This window comes from Nothobranchius furzeri, chromosome 3, assembly GCF_043380555.1.
Source record: "Nothobranchius furzeri strain GRZ-AD chromosome 3, NfurGRZ-RIMD1, whole genome shotgun sequence".
Taxonomy (NCBI): Eukaryota; Metazoa; Chordata; class Actinopteri; order Cyprinodontiformes; family Nothobranchiidae; genus Nothobranchius; species Nothobranchius furzeri.
Genome location: NC_091743.1, coordinates 80,053,240 through 80,075,453, shown reverse-complemented (window position 1 = coordinate 80,075,453; position 22,214 = coordinate 80,053,240). Strand labels below are relative to the sequence as shown.

The 22,214-nt window shown below is 42.1% G+C and overlaps 1 protein-coding gene across 1 annotated transcript; it reads right to left on the bottom strand.

Moving 5' to 3' along the window:
• Positions 1-688: 688 nt before the first annotated feature.
• gyg2 (glycogenin 2) lies at positions 689-21,890 on the bottom strand. The gene is made up of 9 exons (XM_015957808.3): positions 21,668-21,890; positions 20,221-20,356; positions 19,923-20,097; positions 14,680-14,842; positions 13,860-13,986; positions 11,666-11,849; positions 9,004-9,120; positions 4,165-4,314; positions 689-954 (listed from the first exon to the last, which is right to left on the bottom strand). Exons 1-9 carry the CDS (start codon positions 21,672-21,674, stop codon positions 829-831), a joined length of 1,185 nt encoding a protein of 394 aa, XP_015813294.3. The 5' UTR covers positions 21,675-21,890; the 3' UTR covers positions 689-828.
• Between the last annotated feature and the right edge of the window lie 324 nt (positions 21,891-22,214).

Here is a 22,214-nt window from a genome sequence, read left to right as displayed (position 1 = left end):
TCAGTATGCAGATAACTCTACATTACTTTGCCTTTGCATTAATCCGACTCTGAACGTGACAGCATATTTGGAAAGACAATCAAATAGTTTTAATAAGGTCCTGTGTCATCCAGTCATCCTCAGCCCCTCTAGTTGTAGCTCCAGCCTCTTGTTCCCCAGCTCAGTATATGTGTGTGAGTTTAAGTGTGTATCAGTATGTGTATGTGTATGTGTGTGTGTGTGTTTGTTTGTCCTTCCCAGTCAGGTCTGGTGTCCTGCTCTGCTCCTCGCATTAATGATTTCACCTGTGCCAGTTCTCCACACACCTGCTCCTCGTCTCTTATCACTCCAGCCCCAGTGTATAAAGCCTCTCCTTGTCTCATTGTTCTTGTCGGTCCATTGTTGCTGTCAGTGTGTTTGTATTCTGTCAGTCTAGTCTTGTCTCCAGTGTTTCTTTTATCTCAGCCTTCTTTGGCCTCCTGTGTTTTTGGCCTCTAGTTTTTGAACTGCCTTGGATTTATTGGCTCCCAGCCTTTTGGATTTATTTTACTTTTTGGCTCCTCCAATAAAAGAATTTTTCTTTATCTACTCCTGCCTCGTGTCATCCTGGGTTTCTGCATTTTGGGTCCTCAACACCAAACTGTGACACCAACATAGAGGCAAAAAAAAGGACCGGAGTTTTGTTTGGACCAAACAAAATGAACAGGCAACCCATGAAAGATGGTTTAATCACCATGAAGCACCAACATCTTTCTGCAGTAACTTCTAGGACAACATGTGGATCCTTAACATGTAGTATGGACTAGTGAGGAGAGGTCAAAGGTTACAGCCTGTTCTAATGTGGCTTCTCTAATCCAGAAAGCGATCCAGCATTTTCTGTATGTTTTGGAAGGCGTCTCTGCCCAAGTAGTCAGCCTGCCCCAACTCCCACATTCTTCGATGCTCCAGCTGCTCTTCCTCTGCGTCTGCTGGGGACTGAGTCAGAAAAGCAAACAGAACCATAGGATGCTGCACAGCAGGTTCTAGTTTCACCAGTTCAAAATATACAAAAACAGGTCCTGCAGGAGGAACCGTGTTACCAAAATATCATCAGCAATAAGTTTCAATGCTAGTTTCATAGTTGTTTGCATTAGTTTTTCTGAGACAATTTAATAAATATGTCATACGGGCAAAGTTGGGTTTTATTGCGGTTTTCCCTCCCAGTGTGGTGTAGTTTTAGTGTGTAGTCTTTTTATTTATTTTTTATTGCATGTGTGCTTTTATTCTGAAAAAACACAGGAAGCTGGGAGGATGTGTGCTTTTATTCTGACAAGCCCGGACAGATGACATCCCACCTGGGTAATTACCTGCACCGGGTAATTGCCCGGGGTCTCCTGATAGTGGGGAAGCACCCTGACGGTCTGTGCCAATGTGGGGTGCTGGAAACGGTAAAACATGTTTTGCTGGAATGTCCTGATTACTCAGTCGAGAGGAGGGCCCTGTTTGGGTTTTTGGGTTCTGTGGGGTGGGGGTTTTTAGTCTGCGAACCTTATTATTGAGGGTGAAGGATGGACAGTGTGTGGACGCGCTGATGTCTTTTTTACGTCAGGTTGGTGTGTATGCGAGGGTGTGAACATTGTTTGATGTGAGCTTCAGGTTGCTGTGGCTGCAATATGCCGAATACGTGTCTAGTCTGCCTAACAAAGGAAGAAGAAGAAGAATTATCTGCACCGGTGGAAGATTAACAGGTGCGTGTGGAGACGACGGAAGAGGCAGGAAAAGATGAAGGCTGATAGTCGCGACGAGAGCGAAGATTCGTCGGGCGGAAGGACACCGATTGTCAGAGCATCCCTCTGTCCTGGCGTGTGAGTAGCAGTCTGGAACGAAGTGTGACCTGCGGGTTTGTGATTGTGCAGTGACTGCAGTCTAAACTCACTGACAGGTGAGTGGTGAGGCGGAGCAAGTGATTGACCTGCATGAGGTGAGCGATCGAGGAGAACGACGGCGCAGCAGACAAGCGACCTGAAGGAGGCAGTGTGACACCATAAGAGGATCAAGGAGGACTGTTCTGGAGGTGGAGCCTGCCCCACAGCACCCAGATAAGGCTGCAGACTCTCCGGCCATAGCTCCGACAACTGTTTTATTTTGACTTGCTTAAAGCTTTTAGAGACGTTTTTAGTTAGTTATTCTTTGAATAAACCCTGGTGTGGTGGTTAAACGGCTGATTTATTTGGTTTTTAGCAGACGCTCTCAATTTTACCTGATATAAACCTTAGGGGGAATTTTATTTTCCTTTGTCATATACTGTAGCTTCCCTACCTGGTTGAAAGGAGCCACAAATAAATGCATCACTATACAGTTTGAAATGCATCATTAATTCAATAAATGAATAACCAAATCACACGTGATGCTTTACACACCATGTGTTTCTACTGCAAAGTCAGTGGGCGGGACTAACAATGATATCAACAGCAGCTAATTTTAGGAAGTTTTATTTATGAGTTAGTGAGAAATCATTAAACCCAACAGAAGACTCCGGCTTCCTCCCCCGAGACCATGTTGCCATGGGAGACCCTACCAGTAAGGTCCTCAAACCTCTAAGCCACAACAAGGTGTCGATTCAGGAGAGAGTTACAGGTGCTGGTCATTTAATTAGATCATCATCACAAAGTTGATTTATTTCAGTAATTCCATTCAAAAGTAAACTTGTATATTAAATTGATTCAATACACACAGACTGATTTATTTCTAATGTTTATTTTGTTGATGGTTATAACTGACAACTAGTGAAAATCCCAAATTCAGTATCTCAGAATGTTAGAATATTGTGAAAAGGTTCAGCATTGAAGACTCCTGGTGCCACACTCTAATCAGCTCGTTAACTCAAAACACCTGCAAAAGCCTTTACATGGTCTCTCAGTCTAGTTCTGTAGGCTACACAATCATGGGGAACACTACTGACTTTACACTTGTCCAAAAGACGACCATTGATTCCTTACACAAGGAGGGCAGGACACAAAAGGTCGTTGCTAAAGAGGCTGGCTGTTCACAGAGCTCTGTGTCCAAGCACATCACCAGAGAGGAGAAGGGAAGGACAAGATGTGGTAGAAAAAAGTGTAACAGCAACAGGGATGACCCACCCTGGAGAGCAGTGTGAAACAAGACCTGTTAAAAATGTGGAGGAGATTCACGAAGGGTGGACTGCAGCTGGAGTCAGTGCTTCAAGAACCACCACATCATTGTGATTTCTGTGGTCAAAGGTCAACTCATCTGTCTACCAGGAACTTTTAGGGCACTTCATGCTTCCTGCTGCTGATGAACAATTTCATGGAGATGCATATTTCATTTTCCAACAGGACCTGGCACCTACACACAGTGTTAAAGCTACCAGTACCTGGTTTAAGGACTGAGGTATCCCTGCTCTTGATTGGCCAGCAAACTGGCCTGACCTTAACCCCATATAAAATCGATGTGGTATTGTGAAGAGAAAGATGCAATATACCAGACCCAACAATCCAGAAGAACATTTCTAAAATTCCTTTTTTTGCATTGGTCTTAATTGATTATAATAATATGAGATGCTTAATTCTGGATATTCATTAGTTGTCAGTTATAATCAGCAAAATTTAATAAATAAGCATTTGAAATACATCTGTCTGTGTGTAATTAAAGAATATAATATACTAGTTCCACTTTTTGAATGGAATTACTGAAATAATTCAATTTTGACATGACATTCTAATTTTATGACCAGCACCTGTTCATGTTAGAATGTAATTTCACGTCCTGTTAATACCTATTAACTCAACTGGTACTTTTTGATTCCTGCAAGGTGAAGTTTGCCTCAATAGAAGGATTCTCCAGAGAATCAAGAAAATTATGGACAACCCCGAGCATTCTCTTCACAAGACTGTCCGACAACGGAAGAGTGTCTTCAGTCAGAGGCTTCTTCAGTTTCGCTGCAACACTGACCGCTACTGGAGATCCTTCCTGCCAACAGCCATTGTGATGTACAATAACTCTTTGATGACTTGATTATTATTATTATTCTGAGCTACTACAGCAATCAATTTCCCTCTGGGATTAATAAAGTATTTTTGAATTTGAATTTGAATTTGAATACCAAGTGCGGTGACAGTATGAAGAAGCAACTATGATTGTGGGCACTTCACATGCTAAAAAAATAATTCTAAAAAGTTTTCTTACAAATGAAATGCTGTTCCCTGTTCCCTCTGCTCCTAAAGGTGGATTCTCAACCTGTGGTCCTTCAGGTGGTGCTGACTCCGCCTCTTTGACCTCGGGTATCTCAGGTGGTAATGATTCCTTCTCCACAGCTGTGCTCCCTGTGTGAGAACACTTCAAACACAAAAGCTGCATCAGTCACCAGCACATGCAGGATTAACTAAAACAGAAAATGATTAAGCACCACCTGGCTTGGCCTGCCCTGTGGAGACATGTTTGTGGGTGCGGTTATGCTGAAAGGAGGCATGCCCATATAAACACAGTGCATCATGTTGAAAATCTGACAACATTATGAAAATGAGTTGTGAAGCTGATCCACAAAACAAGCTTTGTGTTTCTGGCTTTTCAACAAGACTGACAAAATGCAGAGATTTTCATAAACAAAGGAGCTTTGGCCACTGAATCTAACGAATCCCTTGGCCTGCCTGAAGGAGTTTTGCGTCTTACTTAAAAATCAATAACTCTGAAGGAGTTTTGCGTCAGCTGGTTATCGTGCGTTTATTCAAAGCTATTCTATCAGCGTGACAGAACAGCAGGTAGAGGCTTCAGGGCGGCCGTTCCCTTATCCTCAGGATGGTGGTTGGTTCACGAACTGAAGTTTTGCTGCTGGAAATTTAGTTTTAACAAACCCCTCAGAACACACCCCCTCTCAGCAAGAAAGCTTTGGTCATGAGTCAAAGACATGTGATGGCAGATTACTTTTACCCTGTGGTACCCTCTATGTGAGGCTGGTTACATGCGAGATGACCTTCTGGTTTGCTGAACACACATAACTGATCATCAACAATAATCATTATTATACCCAAAGCATAATAAGTCATTTCAGTAATTAAAATACATTTACTGAACCAAGAGATTAATTATGATGATTATAATAAACAGTAATAAAGTCAAAGAGTTTATTAAAATTATTATTTAAAAAGTTATTATTGTGATCTTGAAGTGTCCTTCAATCTGGGACGGAACAGCAGCAGATATAGATGATATTCAGCAGACATCATGGCTCCTCGCTTGTTTAATCTGTGGGGCAAAGTTACAGTCGACCCAGCTGACCCATCTGGGAAAATGTGACCTTTGTCACAAATTAGAGGACCTTCGTGACGCTACGGGGGATCTCTAGACATACACATGGGCTATTGTAAGGCAGTGAATTGAAGACTTTAGGGATCTTCTTAATCTAATCATGATGTGCTCTCCCGAACCAGAGTTCACCACAGCAGTTAAACACTCTCCAATGGCAGGGTTTCAGATGTAGATGGATCCACCTAGCTGATGATCTCATTTTCAGAAAGAGGAACTGAAGAGTGTATTCTGCTCTGTAGGTGTACTTCTCTTAGCTTCCAGAAGACCCTTTACTCAGGTATTGAAAGGATGGTCCATCTAGGATGATTTAAAGTAATAAACTGGGAGCATTCATTCTAGTTTACATGTAGGTTAGAAAACCAAACTCTCAAATGAAGTTTGTTTCACTCTGGTAAAGTAGGTGGTGACAAATGCTCGTTAATGTCAGCATTCTTGCGGTTAGCTTATAGCAGTGGTTCCCAAACTTATTTAGCCACGCACCCCCTTCTGTGTCCCGACCATGTCGATGCAGCCCCCAGCCCCCGCATCAGGGCATGGCTATATATATATATATATATATATATATATATATATATATATATATATATATATATATATATATATATATATAAGACATCAAGCTAAACAGACAGGGTTAAAAAAATATGATCGACCTTTTACCCCATCACTTTCATTTTTTAAATAGTAATTAAAAAGCATTCGATACCATTACAATTTCCTTTGATTTAATTTTAAATAAATATTTAGAGTGCCCAGGTAGCACATAAACAATGCAATTTAACAGTTTTCTTAAATTAGGAACGTTTAACCTGTGCGGCCAGAGCGCTCTCCTTCCTTCTACTGTGCGTAAACCTGAGCTGGTCACCTACTTGTGCGTAATCAAATGTCTATAGGGGGAAAGATGGAAAAGATATAGCCATGAGGTTCACTTTTGCCTCAGACCGACTTATTGCTGTTTTATGGTGTGGCTGAATCTGCGTTCCGCTGCCACGTGGACTGGAATAACAAATGCTGCAGTAACAGGAGTTGTAGTCAGGTTCGGAGTCACTGGGTGGAGCGGACCCGACTTTAATACGTCATCCCAAAATAGAAGCTAATATCTTAATTTGACCTGGAATGAAAAATGTTATAAAACCTCTTAAAAGTTTTTATCACAGAGGAGGCAGCGATCATTTCTGTCTTCAGTCTGACTGCGTGCCGGACTTTGCGCAGCGTGCACGCTTATTGAATCTGTGTGTGTGTGTGTGTGTGTGTGTGTGTGTGTGTGTGTGTGTGTGTGTGTGTGTGTGTGTGTGTGCGCGCGCGCGCGTGGCACAGCTCCATGAGCCGCTCAAGTCACTGCGTCTCGCGCTATTTAAACCAATGTTGTAAAATTATTTCTGCCCAGCCCAGATGTGCTCACTTGTGCACCCGTGAGCCGTGGTTCCGCTGGAACGCGTCTGACCTCTGACAGACGCACTCTGAACTTCAGATCTTCGGCGCGCTGTTAATAGGCTGAATGGGAAACATTTCTTGATTTATTTTGTTACATCCACAATGTTCTGTGTGTGAGGTTTACAATGTCAGATCACCTGCATGAGACAGGGTGTTAATTACAATCTGCCAGAATGACTCACCACCTTCAGATTTCTCCAACACCGTTAAAAATGATCAAATACGGAACATATCAGCGTGCGCAGGCCAGAGTGCTGAAGCTCGGCGCATTATTATTATGAAGCTAGGGCACATGCGGAGGACACACACGCGTGAGCGCGCAAAAATATACTTGTTTTCAATTACATTTATTGGGCCCACTTACTTTTTCTTTGGCCCACCCACAAACGAGTTTCTGGCTACGCTAATGGTGACATATGACAGACTTCTCTGAGCTCCGCAGCCATTACACTTTTCACCTCGCGCACCTCCTAGCGGCAGCTCGCGCGCACCACACTTTGGGAATCCCTGGCTTATAGCAACACAAATAGTAAACAAATGCTGGCAGGAGTGAAGCAGACAAAGTTGACACAGGATACACACAATGGTCGAAGGAACGGACAACACCAACGCTGCAGCCAGGGGTGGACTGGGACCAAAATTCGGCCCTGGCATTTTTACGAATCGTCGGCCCTCAGCCGACCCTCCCCATTGGGAGAGCGGTGGGGGTGGGGGGTGTTGCCGCCCACGGACTCGTCTCTAGGCCAAATGTGAGATCTAATATGGACTGGGACTGTTAAATTACAAGCAGGGCCAGACCACTGCGACCGAGAGTCCTGGCCTTCCAGATCAGCTCATTCTCCATGGGCGGAGAGCAACAGGACATTAGCTACATGCTAACACTGTAAAACAACTTCTACGACATCGCCCTACAACGTTTTTCTTGCTAAAAACACCCGGAAAAACTCTGTTAGCTTCAGGTTACCATGTAGCTAATGTTCTGCAGATCACCAACCGTGGAGTAGTGTCGGCCCAAGCTGGGCAAGCAGCCCACTCGGCTAAGCGGCCGACCGGGACTGTGCCAGAATGCCAGATAGGCCAGTCCACCCCTAGCTGCAGCAAAGATTAATTGGTATGTATTCTACTGTTTGATGGTCTTGCATGTGTTACTTTGTGGTGATGAAATTATCAGAAGACCGCTTCCGTGGTCTTGTCAATTCTGGAAATTATTGGTATTAGCCTGACGGAGGTGTTTCCATGCAGATGAGGTTGCACTCCTATCGGATTATCTGGGTGCTTCAGCACAATTGGAATCAGTTCACTTTCAGGAAGACTAACACGTTTTCATGCATTTAAAAACAGACGGCCTATTTAGGGCAATAGTTTGGTTCTCTGATGTAAACGCACTGACTGAACCTTGGATTGAGGAGGATCAGCTTTTATCTGAATGCGTCATGCATTCTAAGTACACGGCAAATGGAATAAACTTAAAGTCCAATTAGTCATCACACGCTGGAGCAACTACATTTGACCCATCCCCGTAGGGAGCGGTGAGCTGCAGCTGTAGCTGCGCTCAGGAACGCAACCCTGCGAAGCTGAGTGTCAAGCTGGGAGGCATTGGGTCTCATTTTCAAAGACTTTGGTATGACAGGAGAAGGATTTAAACCCCAGTTTCCCAGTCCCAGGTGGAGACTTATACCACTAGGCCACAGAGAAGGTGAAATGAGTGAATGAATGAAACACATGTTCAAAAAGTACTGTTTTTACTTATAACGTGTTCTTTGATTAATGCACATACACGAAGCAAGTGCACGTTCAGACCTAAGGAATCATTTGGAAATGTGTTTACAGGGTGGAACGTTTTCTGTTGCATTGGGACTTTGCCAACTTCTGTTTCTTCTGAATTAACATCTGAACTTTGTGATAGATGACACAACAGTGTGCCATTTAGACATGACTGATCTAAATCCATGAACACATTTCACACATCGCCTAACTCCATGAGAGTTGGCAGCCATCTACTGAAGCCCGGCTGTAACACTACCCCACCTCAGCTCAATGCACACGTTTCCAGTCTTTGACTATCTGGTTCACTCAGGCCTAAGCTCAATACAATCTGTTTACTCCTGGCTGACGGAGAAGTGCTTGTTTCTCCTGAAACTGAACATGTAAGTTCAGATTTTAGTTTTTCTCATAGAAGTTTGTCACGATTTACAGATTATTCCCACTACCTGTTTAATACATGCAGAATACACATCAGCTGTAACTACATAGAAATATTTTAGGAGGTGCGAAGTAACAGCTTACCATTCTTTCCTCGGTGTGTGGCTGAAGACTCTCAGAGGAAGGAGAGAAATGTGCCAGCAGGGAACAGGAGGTGTCCAGGTTTTCTCTAAACTCAGTCGTAGCTTCTCGTTCATAGATCTGTCAAACAAGGGTAATGGTAAGTGCTGGAGTGGCATGCAAAATGTTCTCAGACAAGTGTCAGTGTTGACTGTTTATCTGCTCTTCTGTTCACCCAAACTAACTGGCCAAGACAGTCTCACAGGTCTGCAGTAAATCTGAGATGTGTGTTTTGACATACATCACCGTTAGTGTCAATGAAAAGCTAAAAGACCCCTTTTGTCTAAAACTGAGAAAGTCCATTTCTCCATCTCTTAGTACAGCTATTGCTCACTTTTAACTTATTAATGATACGTTTCTAGCACCAGTTTAAATTAGGATAGTTATTACTTTTAGAACCCTTTTAGTGCCGGTACAGAGACTTGCTAAATTTTTACGGAAATACCACCTCCCAGTGGCTAGCTCTTGCATTGCTGTAACAGTAACAGACCAGTGTGGATTTAAAAATCTATACAAAGCACAAAACATCCCAAAGCATTAAAGGGTGTAATCAGCTGATACACACAAACACACACACACACACACACAACTTCATGTTGAGTTTGGTCTTTTTGGTTTAACCTTTTTTAAAGATTTGTTCATTTTCTAACATACACTGCCCGGCCAAAAGTAAAGTCTCCACCTGGATTTAACTAAGCAAATAGGTAGGAGCCTCCTATTGAATAATTACTGCATGGGTGATTATCTTTAAGCTGGCAACAAGTGATTTAACCCCAACTGGTGCAGAAACAAAACTGGGTTAAGAACTGTCCAACGCGTCATTCAAAACTGGTCAGACGATTCCAGATGGACCCTGGTCCAGAGTGATGGTGCACCAGGGTAAGAAGAGAGGCAGATGAAGTGATCCATCATCATGCCTAGTGCCTACTGTACAAGCCTGTGGGGGTAGTGCTATGATCTGGGGTTGCTGCAGTTGGTCAGGTCTAGGTTCAGCAACAGGTTGTACTCCAAGAATGAGGGCTTTGTGCAGCGGTCAGACTCTACCATCATCAACACAAGATCTTGGTGAGAAATTAATGCAACACTGGATGGAAATAAATCTGGTGATGTTGCAGAATCTTATCGAAACAACGCCACAGCAAGTGTGTGTTGTAATCAAAGCTAAAGGTGGTCCAAGTAAATATTAGTGTGTGACCTGTTGTTGGTGGCAACTTTTTTTTTAGCCATGCAGTGTATAATTAACATAAATCAGAGCGACAGTGACTGATGACTTAAGCAGCTCTGTATCTGTATCAGCTTCTTATCGAAATATTGAATATTTATTATTGAGTGTGTCAGGTTGAGGGACAGGTTGGACCCAATGTGCAAGATCCAGAACGACTCGAGGAGGTGAGGTGTGTATAAAAACAAAGTCTTTATTTTGGGAAATGTAAAAAACTATTTCCAAAAGGGCTCAAAACCAAGGGAGCCAACCAGAACAGGAGGAAAAAACGCAAAACGCTAGGAACTGGGAAGCCAAGACATGTGACTCGAATCCACATGTCTTCTAAATACTATAAACATAGAGAAGACTATTATAAGAGAACTAATAAAACTGAAACTAGAGACACAATAAACTCTAGATGTTTAACTGGGAAAACTAAAGAGACAAGAACCAAAAGAGGAGGTAAACTACTACTGGGAAAACTTAATGGATGAGATGGGACAACTAAATAGGAAGTAGAAGTGACTAGAGGGAAACCTGGAAGGGGTTGGGTACAACTGGGACACAGAACATGACAGTATGTATATGATCACAACCCCATTTCTCTGATGCATTAAACATCAGTTCAAAGATATTTTACAAGCTACAGAATCAACAATAAAATGTTGAGTTTAAAGATGAAAAAGATTTTTTTTCCCTTTCTGGTCAGAAAAAAAAATCTTTTGGAAGTTTTGTGGAAAATCAAGTCTTTTTATAATTCCCTAAATGAAAAAAGTTGATTTCAAGATGATTAATGACAATTACTCATGCTCTGTTTGAGACTAAGAATATTTGCCAAATAATTGTTTGTTTGAAAGTGGTTTAAAAAAAGAAAGCACAAACAGAGACCAGCGTCCTTGCGTGTGGTGCGACGATGCAATGCTCTCTATCCCAATTCAGCAATTATTTACACACTTGTGTACCACACATTCAAAGCCTTACTGCTCACTTCCTCCAAGTGCACTTTGCAGAAGACCATAGGATGCACTGCATGGATTGGGATTGGGCTTTATTGTGTTAAAGCACCCTGAGGGGTTCTAGGACTATAGGAGGCGCTATATCAAATACAGGCCTGTTGCTAGTCCCTGGTATGTGTAGGATCACCATGGGAACATCTGGTTTAAATGTAATGAGTGTGACGAGGGAGCAATATATGAAGGTACATTTTTATTTTGTAAACACTGGAAGTACAATAACATCATGAGGAAGTTTTCTAATCGATCACAAAGAGTGGAGCAGATCAGCATTACCGTTATGTTGCCCTACCTTGTTTCATTTATGTAAGGGTAATTTGTGAGGAAAACGACTGAATGAAATGATGTTCTTTGTTCTGCAAGAACATACGAGTGAGAATGTTTATTAGGAGTGTAACTTGTGGTGTACCTGCTGCTGCCTCCTAGGACTAGGCTGAGGAGCAAATGGTGGTTTATGGTCTTCCTTCCAGTGTAATTCCTCCCACCACCGAGAAACAAACTTCTCCATGATGTGCGAGTGACAGCCCCCCCTCTGGGTGCTCCAGGGCTTCGCTGCTCCTGTGAAGTGGACTATCTTTGCGTTGTGACCAAACCTGCAGAAACAACAGTGGAGCTCCAGCATGCCCATCGCCTCAGTCTGTGGGTAACAGTTGGTGTGAATGGTACAGTCTGTTATAAATAATCCCTAAAGCACTTGACAAGTCCTCAGTGTCAAAGTAAGGAGAAGAAAGGTAAACCTGAATATATTAATTTGTGTTATAACGACCCGGACTTGTATAGCGCCTGACACAGTCAGAGGACTCCAAAACGCTTTACACTACAGTGTATCATTCATCCATTCACACACACTTTCAAACACTAGTGGTGATGAGCTACAATGTAGCCACAGCTGCCCTGGGGCACACTGACAGCACCTTAATGAGGCCTATGGGTCGTTTGTTAGTCCCTAAACTGTTCGTCAACTCCAGAAGTAGCAGGCTATAAGGATCGCCTCTGTCAGTGCGCCCCAGGGCAGCTGTGGCTACATCGTAGCTCATCCCCACCAGTGTATGAATGTGTGTGTGAATGGATGAATGATACACTGTAGTGTAAAGCACTTTGGAGTCCTTACTCTGGGAGGCGCTATACAAGTGCAGGTCATTTATCATTCATCCTTTTTACCAGTGAGATGCTGGGCTTAATATGTTGCTAAATTAATATATTTATAAAATAAAAAGTGTTATTCTTTATTAATTTAATATTTTATTAATCTTTTTTTTTTGTTTGTTTGTTTGTTTTTAACACAACATCCTGGTAAATGGGACTGTTATGGGACAATCTCCCAAAAGAAATTAGGCATGCTTGTTCTGTGGAGGTTTTAAAGGGCCCATATTTTATCTTAAGTATGCTGAAAACACTTTTTTTATTATAATTAATATAATTTTTTAAATTATGATTCTTTTTTTTTTTACTTGGTGATTTTGACCTGAATAGGGTTTACACATGGAGGGTGGCCCCCAGAGGTTTTTCGTTCGTTCATTTTCCTCCACTTATCCGGGTCCAGGTCACAGGAGTGGCTTCTCAAGTAGGGTATTCCAGACAGCCCACTCCCCAGCCAACTCCATCAGCTCCTCCAGCAGGACCCCAAAGCATTCCTGGGCCAGACTGGAGATGTAATTGCTCCAACATGTCCGGGGGCCTCCTGCCGGCAGGACATGCCCGAAAAACCATTCCAGGAAGGCGTCCAGGTGGAATCCTGACAAGAACCACCTCAGCTGGCTCCTATAAATGCAGAGGAGCAGCGGCTCTATGTCCCACCCGAATGTTTGATCTTCTCACCCTAACATCCCTATGGCTGGCCTGACCACCCTCTGGAGGAAATTCATTTCTGCCGCTTGTATCCAAGAACTTGTTCTGTCGGTCATTACCCTAAGCTCATGACCATAGGTGAGGGTTGGGATGAGAAAATCAAGAGCTTTGTCTTCTGGCTCAGCTCTCTCTTCACCACAACAGACCAGTTCAGTGTCCACATCACAGCAGACGCAGCACCATTCTGCCTGTCAATCTCCCGCTCCCTTCTTCCCTCCCTCGTGAACAACACCCCAAGATACTTAAACTCCTCCACTTTCAAAAATGTATTTCCCATCCCTGCCCTAGACAAGTGGCTCCCAATCGTTTTCATGAGGATCCTCTATCCTGTATCGGAGACAAGCCAGGGACCCCCAACCCCAACTCCAATGCACATGCTCACAATTGAAAGTGAATTATAAAAAACGTCATGGACTACATGAATGTAATTTTTACAGATATAAACTTGATAACCTCATAACCTCAGCACAGACAAAAGCCACTGCCCTAGACTAGCAGGCCCTAAACTTGGCGACCCTTGATTCTAACAAAGCGGTTACTCCTCTGTGAGGACGCAGGACTTCACATCTCAGGATTGATTTAATATTGAACAAATTTCTGCTTTCATGAAACTTTTATACACATTTCCTTAGCTGAAGAATTGAAGATATGTTCATTCTAGATTAATTTTCCAACTCCAAGTGTTTCTTTGAACAAGATCTCTTAAGTGAGTAGTAATATATCAGCAGTTAATCAGAGAAGTTAGGGACACTAACTCTTGGAAAGCAGGGAGGTAGCTGTAGACAGTGTTGACACAGAGATTGTAGATGAACGGAAGGTGTTTACAAATGTCTTCTACTGGCCAGCTGCTGAAGAAGGAGTTCAATAAACCTTGGTCACCTCCTGAAAGAAACACACACAGTAGAAAACAATACATGATTACAGTATATTGCTGTAATCTTTCTCTCAGCAGTGAAGCTTCAGACACCTGCTCCTCCTCCTTTCATTATTAAACAGACAACAGTGGTGCTAACTGACCGGGTTAGCCGTTGCTGCTTTTCTTTCATCACAACTTTAATATTTAACCCAGCAGACAACAGTCGGAATTCTCAGCATTCTGACAAATAAGGTTAATTTAGGTCAGTGGCCTCATCTACAAAGACTTGTGTGAACGCCCTAAAAAAAGATGGTGCAGACGTAAATAGGTCCAGATATATCAAATAGAGTGTACACATGGATCCAAACACTTTTCTTTTATACATTTTTGATCAACGTGGAATTAAAGGATTGTCAGATTTTTCCTCTTCCTCCATGCTAATGCAGTGGGTTGCAACATTTTGGGCAGCCTTGTTAATCTACAGGATTTTCCTTTATAAATTGTTGTTTGTTACGATAAAAAAATCTGTTAATAGGAGACACACACAGTGGTATTTGAGAAGTGAAACAAAGTTTATAGGATAGTTTGAACAAAATTAGACAGGTGCATAATGAACTCAATATTTGGTAGATCCTCCTTTTGCAGAAATAACAGATTCTAAACGCTTCCTAAAGATGAGCCGTTAGAACTGTCTGTTAGCCGAAATGTACTTGTGTTACCATCAAAGCTGCCACAGTGCAGGGCGTGGTTCAGCAGTCTGCTGTGGGTGATGAGGCATGGCCTGAAGACGAACACTCCTGAGTTAAAGCAGTCGGGCCATCCGGGGTCTGGAGCTGCCGACAGCTCGTCCCTGTCGAACAGCTCATCCACGTTACACAGAACCTGATAGGGACAGGAGTTCAACAGGGCTTGACACAGCTCAGAGCAAGTGGGGGTTTGTGCACATTTGCTTTATAGCTAAAAAATGCTTAGAAAACAAAAGCAGACATAAATGCATCAAATCAATTATTTGAAAAGCACAGACCCACATAAAAAGCATTGGGAATCCCATCTGTGAGGCACTGTGTTGTGAGAAAAACATAGAGCATTTTAGAACCAAAGGCTGACCCCAGCTGTCAGCATGGTGATGGGGGCTGATGGTTTGGGCTGGTTCTTCAACCACAGGAATCAATGGTATCATGGATATCACATTGATTCATTATTTTCTAAAGTCAAGTCAAGAATTGGTTTCTATAGCAACAGGTCATCCTTTACTCATTCTGCAAAGCAAACCTTGGTCAAAACGACAATCCTTGCCATCTTAGATCACGGTGACATCATTTATAGGACTTCTTCCAAAAGACCTTTTCATAAACTCGATGTCATTTATCACTCAGTCATCTGTTTCATCATTGGTGCCCCTTCCACTACTCATCATTGTGATCTGTACTCACTCGTTAACTGGCCATCACTCCATTTCCGCAGGTTGTTACATTGGTATCAGTTCATATCTTCACTCATTACTGATCACTTCCAACAACCAGTGCAATTTATGTTCCAGTAACTTAATCTCTATGGTTATTCCTAAAGCTTGCACCTCCTTTGGCCGCTCCTCATTCCAGTTTGCTGCTTCCAACGACTGGAATGAGCTGCAAAAATCACTGAAGCTCACCATTATCTACCTTCTGTAATCCATTGCAATCAATAGTTTCTGATCAATGTGCTTCTGAGTACTTAAAGACTGTTGTACGTCTGTTTTGATTGCTTGTACATATTGTAAATGAGAACAATACTTTGTCTTTATGTCTGTTTTATCTTATTTTTATCTTGTACTTTTGACCAAATATGCTTTTCTTTGGTGTAAAGCTAACTGTGTGTCTGTTGCTGCTGCTTCTTGGCCAGATCGTCTTTGTAAATGAGAATGAGTTCTCAATCGACTCATCTGGATAAATAAAGGTTAAATAAATAAATAAATAAATAAATAAAGATACCAAAGCACTTCCATCTGCCTGACAGCTCAAGTTTGGACCAAACTGGGTCATTAAACAGAATCAAGGTTCTGAAATGATCCAAGTGTAGAAGCTGACAGTCACCTGCAGGGAAATTTTGACAGAAAAACTGACGTTGTAAAAAGTAAAGAAATGAATCAGCAATATAATGAAATATAGACCAAAACTCCTTCATACCACGTGAGACACAAATGAGGTCAGACAGAAGACTAGAGCTCCTGTTTATGATGAGGTGGCACATTTTATATCTAATCTACTGGTGCCACTGGTCTCCTCACCACCATGAGCTTAGAGATACGCTGCCATGGACGTAATTTGGGGGGGGGGGGGGGGGGGGACATAAATTGACACTTTGACCTTTAAACTAATAGGGGTTCCTACTCATGCATTTCTTTGTTTCCCGTAGTATATCCATTTTATACGAAGTACACCTTTGTAAATTATGAATTATTTCTTTTGTTTAGTACGTCTTTTCCCTTTCTGAAGTGATTATCGTCTTTTCAAACACCTTTAGGGTTGTGTGTATCTAAGAATGCCATCAGTTGTTTTATTTTTGATCATTCACTGTCTCTGTGTGACAGATGAGTTTTATTTTCCTTCGGAGAATTTGTTGTTCAATTTAACATACTGTCACGTTGAGAGGACTGTTTGGACCCAAAATGCAGATACCCAGGATGACACGAGTAGGGATGGGTACCTTTGACATTTGAATCGATCCGGTATAATTCCCGGTACCTACGAATCGACACCAGTACTTAACGGTACCAATTTTCGATACTTTTGAGTGTTTAATATTTTAATTCTCTTTAATAATTAGATATATATTTTTCTCAGTTTATAACAATATTTGATAAATATCACGGTAAATAACATACAACTGTTTGTATTTTAACATCGTCCTTGTAGTTTTATAAGCTGATAATTAAACTGAAGCAAACATCTTTACTGTGAACTAAATTTACTGTGTATCTTCATTCCTTTTACCGTCCTTTTTCAATTGATTTTTCCTACTGGGAAGTTAGAATTTCCGAGGAGAAAGCGAACGCACCATTGGATGATAACAATGGTGGCATAGGAAGCTAACATATCAAGCTACGTTATCTTAAACAGTTTATTTAACTGCTGGAGCAGATTTAAACGATGATGCCTCACACTTAAATCGTTGTCACTGGTTTCATCTTCACCCAATCACCCGTCGCATTTAGTAAAGTGAAGCCAAACTTTAATGCGCGTTCATGTTCTTCTAGTCGGAATTTCGGAGTTCTGAAGAGAAAGCGACCACCATTAGTGACACAGAAGCTAACAAATCAAGCTAACGTTATCTTACATTATATTTACCTACCGGAGCAGATTAAGATGAGGACGTCTCACTTAGATCGTTGTCGCTGGTTTCATCATCACCCAGTTACCCATCACATTTAGTGAAGTGGACCCAAGCTTTAGCGTTCGTTCTTTCTACCCATGCTGCTCTGTTTACAACTTGCTCGCAGCGACCGTTGACACAACGCTCTTGCGCATGCGCAGCTGTCTAGGCAAGTTCTCATTGTGAAGGACGGGTACCGAAACGAGGCACCGTTTCAAATGAAGTGAATCGGTGCTCGGTCGGTACTGTGGAATTCGGTCGGTACCTTAAAAAGTACCGAATTCGGTACCCATCCCTAGACACGAGGCAGGAGTTGATATAAAGAAAAATCCTTTTATTGCAGGATGAGTCCAAAAATAAATCCAAAAATCAGGAAATGATCAGGAGATCCAAAAACACCAGGGGAATGGGCAGACTGACAGAACAAATCACGCTGACAATCAACAATGAACCAACAAGACAATGAGAAACAGACAGGGGTTTATAGACTGGGGCATAATGGGAGGCAGATGAGCTGCAGGTGTGTGGGGAGAGAACGAGGTAAAGGCAATAACTAATCAGGAAGGAGCAGGGGAGGACACCGGACCTGACTGGAGAAGAACACACACACACAGCTGGAGAAGGACATACACACACACACACACACACACACACACACACACACACACACAATAAGCTGGGGAATGACACACACACACCGAGCTGGGGACAAAGAGGCTGGAGCTACAACTGGAGGGGCTGGGGATGACCTGAAAGGCTACAAACAGAAGACACATAAATGAGACGCAGACAACGGACACATGAGGGCGCTATGAGACACAGAAGTGAACCTAAAGAGGGATGGAGAAACATCAGGAGACACATGAAGGAAGACACAGATGCAGACCATGACACGTACTGAGTTTTATTTTCCTTAGATCATTCTGTTGTCCGATTTCACTTATGGAGCTTTGATTTAGCAGTATTTATCTCCTGTTGACAAATTTTACACATTATTTGAGCAGCATTGTAGAGTGACATTGCATGTTGCTGATGTACTCTGAAGCACCCTTACCTTACTGAATCTATGTGGAGTTGAAATATTATTTTTATAATTAGGACTGGTTTCCTTGTTAGTTATTTCCAGTGTTAGAAGCAAAGAGGTTAAATTAAGAAGAGGTGGAAGCTTCTGGAATAATGAGAGCAAACACATAGAGTCTATGATATTATTATTTTTTGACATGACCTTGGGGGTGTTGACAAGCTCATCCTTTTTCCCTAATGAGTTGATTCTTTTTGGTTTCATTGGGTTACATTTTTTGCTATCAGTTCTTTTACTACAATTTCTCCTGTTACTCCTAGGTGATGTAAATCACTTTTTGTTCTTATGTTCAATTTTCTTTGCTCGGATTATGGCTTTTGTTAGGTTTTTTTAGTTTGCGTATTGGGTTGTGTTGTTTTATGCCTACTGTGTTGCATGACTCTGCCCCTTGCTGACGTGAACTAGTAATTGCAAGTTCCTTGAAGCAAAACAGATGGTGCAGCCAGAGGTCCATTCGAAGTACTCCTCATTACTCCTACTGCTGTGAAGATTGCTGAGAGGCCATCTTGGATTCATCTTTCTCACTGCAAGCTCATCAACGACAACTAACCGCTTTAGCACGGCAACGAAGTCCGGCTACGAAGGGGTGGACCACCACTAGGATGCCACAGTTATAACTGTTTGACTTGTTATTCATTGTCTCCTTCTCTCTTCACTACAGGAAATGGGTTATTGATAAACATATTGATAAAATCCATGACACTGTCAAAACATGTTGCATGCTAAGGCTGATACCGCAAACGGTTCCTTCAGTACAAAGCTGAACCAGCTTTGACTCCTTAAGAGTCCTTCATAGACACAAATAACTACCTGTCGTGACCTGGAGACATCTTGAGACCCGTCTAGTCGGCATTGTGCTTTCTTCTACGGACTTCGGTACCTTTGGGGTCCCGGACTTCTACAAATTCCGGATCTACCACGGGGGTCTCGGAGAGGGTTCGTAGACTCGACAGATTGCGTCTGATGTGGTTTTATAAACCATCACTATAGTTTATGGCTGTTATGGAAAAATCTATAATTCCATAACAAAAGTAGACCAAATTCACTCCCACTCAGAACTCAGTTTCTCCAGATACGAAGGTTCTGATAACGTCACATTCACATAATCACACCTCACATTCCATCCACGTAGATTCATTCATCACATAAAGTGTTTCTAGTTGTCATGTTTTTAAATGTTTAGAAAATAAATTTCTTTTTATAAACTTGACTCTGTCTGAATTAATACGAAGTGTCTTACAATCCCTGAATAAACAAAAAATTCTAAATCTTCTGGTTAAACATTCAAAGATCAATCAGATTGAATTTCCATATTCATATAGAATTTCACATCACATTGGTCAAATGTAGTGTAGTATATTGAGCTTTAAAAGTACCCAAACTACATACGTATGCTAACACTACAATATGGAATCTTCACATCTTATTGGTCATAATTAATATGTAATGATACTGTCAATCATTAATCACGCTACATACAGAAGACCTGAGATTAACATTTAGCATACAACTTGGGTTCATTATACTCACAAGTGTGTCAGCATCCATGAAGACACATTTACTGTACTGAGTGAGAGTCCAGCAGTGGATCTTAGTGAAAGTGGTGCCCAGCTCAGGGCGGCCCAGCAGGAACAGATGGACCTGGTCTTCACTATCCAGGAGATTTACTGTCATCACCTCATCAAACACACTGTCCAGCTCCCGTCTGCAGAAGAATGTAACACGTTAGAAAGGGACTCTGTACTTGGGTCAAATGGAACAAAGTGAAAATCTGTTAAGATGAAGTAGGACTTCATCTGAGGCACGCACATGAGAATAAAGGGCCTACCTAGACTGCTGAGAAATGTTGGGTGTAACCATGACAACAATGCGGCGGGTTGTGGCATGCCGACGCAAGCTTCTGGCCAGCGTTGTGGCTCCCTGGCAGTAGGGGTCTGTGGTGACAAGGGTTACGAAGGCCTGACCTAGAGCAGGTAGAACAGCAGGTAAAAGGGTCAGACCAGGACCTGCTCAGAACACAGTCAGGACCACAACAGGTCTGGCTCTGACCATATCAGATGGGGGATTCAAACTTCTGCACAGAAGATACATACATGTTGCATCTATAATGAATTTATACATTAATATAGTACACAGAGTTTATTATTCTCCTGTTAACTGTGACTGACTAACAGCAGTAGGGAAACGTTTTAGATTGGATTCAACTGGAATGTGTTAGTTGTGTTTTTAGCTTGTTCTTAACCCACCAGATGTTGTAAATACAGAACACAAAAGTATAAAAACTAAAACCCACCAGGTCTGTTGCAGTACCATCACTGATCACCAGGAAAATGTTGACTAACTTCATCAAAACTCAGCTTTTGCATCTACTGCCTATCTTTGAAAAAAAAAAAACATCCATCATGCCTAAAAAGAGTCATTTCAAAATGTCTCTTATTGTGATGTCACACTTGACATTGGAGGAGCAGCAGCTCTCGTTTCAGGATATCTGAGTTTCTGAGCTTTGAGTGTGAGAGTGAAAGTGATCATGTGCAAAGAGTTTCATGTACCCGTAATGTATAGACCTGTTATAGCTTTAAAGACTCAGATTTTGTGCCTTTTAATGTTTGTTTCTACATCAAATACAGTTGCAGACTCTGGTACAATTGTTTAAAATATACTCCATTGATTACAAAGAGCAGAATTGTATGTATTTTTGTGGAGTGATGAGTAAGTGGTTAAGGTTAGGGTTTCCACCCAAAATCATTTGATCATAAATCAGAATGATAATAAAATCCAGACAGGAGAAAATAAACAAGTTATGTTTGATAAATGATTGAGACTAAGGGGTTGGAGTCTTTGTGAGTGAAGAGTTAAAACTAAAATAGTTTTTCCATGATGCGTTTGTGCTCTGCATGATTTATTTTAGCATCAGCTCCAGAATAGAGAAGCTGAATAGTTAATTTGTCATGCTGGAAGATTGCCCAACAAGTTGTCCCATGTCTTTTGGTGCTGAAGAGGAACTAAGATCTGGAACATTAGTGGTTGTTTATAGACATATAGAACTGCATTGTGTGTGTGTGTGTGTGTGTGTGTGTGTGTGTGTGTGTGTGTGTGTGTGTGTGTGTGTGTGTGTGTGTGTGTGTGTGTGTGTGTGTGTGTGTGTGTGTGTGTGTGTGTGTGTGTGTGTGTGTGTGTGTAGTGAGACATCACGTCTCCACCTGTCAGAGGTCCACTAGCGTATCATTTGTAGAATAACCCACTGCTTAACCTTGTTTAGAGACAAAGTATCCTACCTGACATTGGTGATTTCTGTAATCCGTTCCCAGTACAGCAGCGTTATTTATCTGGGGGGAGATAAGGTCGTCCTGAGCTGAAGGTCTCCAGGGTGTGACACAAGATCAGTCAGACATGAGAAAGCACCAGCTGATCCTGGAACAGATCCTAAATCCTCTAAGAATGTCTCTGACGCTGCTGCATGAACTCAGCGTGCAGCAGAGGTGTCCTGCTTCTCTCTGATCTGTTTGTCCAACTGGTCATTCAACTGGGGACCATGGAGGGGGTGGGAGGGGGCTTGGGCAATCACACTGTCTGACCTCCTGCTGTGATCACCCACCAGGAATGTTGACTTTCACTTCCCCTAGTGTGACCTAATAACTACCACAAAGACCTTGACTAAAACATGTCTAATCAAAGGAAACCACCATGAAGAGAATGCTTTGTTTTTAAAGGGGTACTGTGTAAAATGTAGTAAGAATGACATCCTGTGGTCAAAGTTGGTGACCGCGGATTGCCTCACCAAGGTTTCGGTTTTCGGCTTTGAGCTCCCTGGAAACATGGTGC

Excerpts from the sequence above, each read along its gene's own strand:
- gyg2 (XM_015957808.3), bottom strand. Across the intron at positions 14,843-19,922 it reads TCATGGATGCTGACACACTT|GTTCTGTGTAACGTGGATGA; the intron begins GTGAGTATAATG and ends TGTCCCTATCAG. Across the intron at positions 13,987-14,679 it reads GCACTGTGGCAGCTTTGATG|GAGGTGACCAAGGTTTATTG; the intron begins GTAACACAAGTA and ends TGTTTCTTTCAG.